The sequence below is a fragment of the Rhincodon typus genome, chromosome 10 (assembly GCF_021869965.1).
Source record: "Rhincodon typus isolate 14 chromosome 10, sRhiTyp1.1, whole genome shotgun sequence".
Lineage (NCBI taxonomy): Eukaryota > Metazoa > Chordata > Chondrichthyes > Orectolobiformes > Rhincodontidae > Rhincodon > Rhincodon typus.
The window spans coordinates 45933368-45937262 of NC_063341.1; the positions used below are offsets into that span (position 1 = coordinate 45933368).

Below are 3895 nucleotides of genomic sequence, written 5' to 3' on the forward strand. Positions count from 1 at the left end.
TTCATGAAGGGTCTAGGCCCAAAACGTCAGCCTTTCTGCTCCTATGATGCTGCTTGGCCTGCTGTGTTCATCCAGCCCTGCACCTTGTTGTCTCGGATTCTCCAGCATCTGCAGTTCCTACTATCTCTCATTATATTTCTGCTAACTTTTTGAGAGAGCAACCCAATTTGCCTCTCTTCTCTGCTCCTCCCTGCGGCTGTGTAGTTTCCCTTCCAGGGATTTATTAGATCACTCTTGTAAATTACTGTTAAGTTGGCTTTCATCATGCTTTCAGGTACTTCACTATTGTACTTGTTATTGATTATTAAATTTCTGTCCTCTAGTTTCTCCTTTATTTGTGATATTGAACACTTCTATCAAATCACCTTAACTTTTTTTTTCTGGGAATGACAACCCCAGTTTTTCCAGTTCTCAGCATTACTGAAATCCCTTGTCTTTGTTACCATACTAGTAAATCTCTTCTGGACCCTGTATAAGGCTTTGATATCCTTCTTCATGGTGCTCAGAATTAAACACAGTACTCTAGCTGAGGTCTAACCATTCTCTTAATAAAGCTTTAGTGAATTTCCTTGCTTTAGTGCTCTATTTAATAAATAATGCAATGCAGGATTTCTTATGGTTTCTCATCTTGAGTTGCCACTTTTGAAGATTTATGTACATGCCACACCTAGATTTGAGGAGTACAAATGTTAAGCCAGTGTTTTTTTTTTAATAAAGAGAAGGTGGTATAATCAAAGTAAGAAGCCCTTAACTTGATTTTTGTTGCCTGCAAATTATTGGAATCAATTCTGAGGCACAGTATAAATCTTCACTTAGAAAATCAATCCGAGAAAGTCAACATGGATTTCATAAGGGAGGATCATGTCTGACAAGAGATAGTAAGAACTGCCGATGCTGGTCTCCAAGATAATAGTGTAGAGCTGGAGACACACAGCAGGCCAGGCAGCATCAGAGGAGCAGGAAAGTTTTGGGTTGGGACCCTTCTTCAAAAATTTCCTCTCATGCTGCCTGGCCTGCTGTGTTCCTCGAGCTCCACAAGGTGTTATCATGTCTGACAAACTTGATTTGAATTATAAATAAGGTTATTAAGGGCAATGCAGTAGATGTGGTCACACATGGAAGCCTGATTTTAAAAAAGTAGAAATGACAAATTGTTTCCATTTTGACTCTTAGTAAGTCATGTAAGGCTGAGGCTGTGACAGTTGCTGTGCAACAGCTTAAATGTTTTCTTACTTGCAGAGAATAGGGTATGAGAAAAACTGAAAATAATTATTTTACATCAAAATAGACATCAGCTGTGAGATTAAATATATATTTCATGTTTTGTTAGTATGAATCTTAAGGCCCTTTTTATTTAATTTTTTTAAAAAACTCATTATATTTTCAAGTGCCTGCACATTTGGGATCTAGATGTCCGAGGTAATCACAAAGGCATGTGGCGGCTATTCAGAAAGAAGAACCACTTGCTTGTTGTGGGGACACCTTTCTCTCCTTATTCGTAAGTATTCTTTACCCATTAATCAGTTACTCATGATGAAGAGAATACTTTTTTCAGTTCATTCTTTGGTATTTTGTTTGTTTAGCACATTGTTGATCTAGTGGAATATTCTTTTGTTACACAGTGGGGAGGTCGAACGCTTCTGATAATTAAAATCGAAATACAAGCCCCAATCTGTTACAGTGGCAGTAGAGGCCCGCTTTTAGTAATTAAACCGGAAACACCCAGAGAAGCTCACCTCGCCTTCTTAATCTATTAAGAGTGATTAAATGAAAGAAAATCCTTGATATTCACTTTGTAGCAAGTAACTATTTATTTATTTAACCCTAACAGTGAACAAATTAACAGAATTACTAACAAACTGAACACTTCCCCCTTAACTACTAAATGTTCCCTAACTGAGCTGTTCCAATAAACACAATTCCCACTTATAAACCCAAGTAATAAGAAAATAAATTAAAACTTAGTCTCTCAAAGTCTACGTGTCTTTCTTCTGCAGTTCTCAAGTCATAAATGCTTTTCTTCCGCTGATCTAGCTGGCATGTTTTCTCTGTGAAGTTTTTTGTGAGGACTCTTAGCTAGAAGTACCATGGTACCTCTTATGAATAGATGGTGTTTTCTTAGAGAGCTTAATGATTTCTTGTGAGAGCTGGATGCTTATTTCTCAGATGGTGGTTTGCTTTCACACCAATTTTCAAAAACCCTCTCCTTATATACCTTGGATGACATATCAATTTTCTAACAATATCATTGGTTTGAGGTTGCCAAAACCATCAGATTTAAGTACAATTGGCTTTCAGTTGCTAAGTGCTTGGTTTATATTAATTGGCCGATTCCAGCTAGTTGCCAAAACATCAAAACAAGCCTAAGGTTTCCAATCACACAACCAATTGATACATGTTTCAGTTTCAGTTTCAGAACTGGCTATACATCTTCAGTTCAAACAGACGTTTTTTCCCTGTATAAATCTCTAAGCTTGGAAAAGCACTTTACCTCTTAAAGGAGCCATGCACTCTTTCTCCCCTATCATTTTTACAAACAAATTCTAGCTTCCTGCCTTCCAATTCACGAGTACCCTACACAGCTTCGTAACAAATAAATTGATTAGTCAGCATCCTTCAAGAACTAAATGTAACAATTTTGCATTTAATTATTCGGGAACGGTAGATGTAGTGGGAGGAGGCACATTAATTTGTCCTTTAATATGATAGGGTTCAAGCTTTTAGCAGAATAAAACTGAACAACATAATTAGCAAGTGTTCTGTTGTAAATCAAAGGACAATATTGATTGTTTTTCTGTTTGCTTTTTGATAGGTCAAAGAAATCAGTTTCCATTACCCCTATATACCTTGAACCACCTCCAAAGGAAGATGTGGAGTTGAATTGAAGGTGAACGAACCAGGAAACCCACTGTGGAGAGCGTGGCAATTTTAAACCACTATTTAATGTACTATTTATCATGGTGTTTACATGTTGGTTTATAACTGCTTAAACTAAAGAAAGCAAATTTGTATCTGCAGCTAATACTTGATGTGTAAAACTACTATATACATAGTTTGTAACTTATGGTTTCAAATATTTATTTTGTTGGAAATGTGTGCATTTTTTTGAAATACTGGCAACATCAATCATGTTAGAAAGTTAAACTAGTGAACTCCAGAAATTGTGTTGAGCTCTAATTCATCATTGCAAAATATCACTACAATAATAAGTGGAGAATTTGACAAAATGAGACTCCATCAAACTGCTGTTTTATTTCCTTGTATCATGAATTTGTTTTTTTACACAGTAACTCTTTTGCACATATTTGAATTTTGTACTGTTTAATTGAGTGATAATTTGAATTTTAACGCAAAGTTGTGTTACCATATAGAATTCTGGACATAAATAAACCACTACAAATACACTGTTAGTTTATGTAACCTTTGATATAAAATTGGGATATTGAAGTTGAACTTTTGTTGTGGTCAGCTTTTTTTGCCGCTCAACTTCATGGTGGGTGTAGCTATCTAGCAGGATGCCACAAATGCTACCTTTTTGAACGTAATGATTCTGTACAATGTAACACTAATCCTAAACAGACTGGAGCATCCAGATTTGTTTTCAGTTAACTGAACCTATTTCAGACTGCCATTCAATTGTTTTTTTTTAACCTATTTTTCTAATCAACCTGTTCAGGGATGTTATTGTACGCCACTGGAGCAGGTGGGATTTGAACCTGGGTCTCCTGGGGTAGGGACATTCCTGCTGCATGACAAGAGGGCTCTCACTGCCATTCGCTAACCCCTGCACCTGCACAGCTTGGATTGGACTTGATTGTGTTACCCTCTCACCCAGTCGAGCATATCCCAAAAAAAACACTTTTATCTACTATCAATCCATGTTAGATAAAGTAAC

At 36.5% G+C, this 3895-nt stretch overlaps 1 protein-coding gene across 2 annotated transcripts in view; it reads left to right on the top strand.

Annotated features, from left to right (window-relative positions):
* pomgnt1 (protein O-linked mannose N-acetylglucosaminyltransferase 1 (beta 1,2-)) overlaps positions 1–3453 on the top strand; it is a 49511-nt gene extending 46058 nt beyond the window's left edge. Inside the window, exons 19-20 of one of the 2 annotated variants that reach the window (XR_007263043.1) lie at positions 1389–1498; positions 2813–2828. Coding sequence is in view for 1 of the 2 variants with exons in the window: in XM_020530294.2 (XP_020385883.2) it covers positions 1389–1498; positions 2813–2885 (183 nt within the window). In the remaining variant the exon portion in view is untranslated. Of the gene's footprint in view, positions 1–1388; positions 1499–2812 lie in introns of both variants that reach the window. The other variant, XM_020530294.2, reaches the window with a different exon arrangement.
* The last annotated feature ends 442 nt before the right edge of the window (positions 3454–3895 follow it).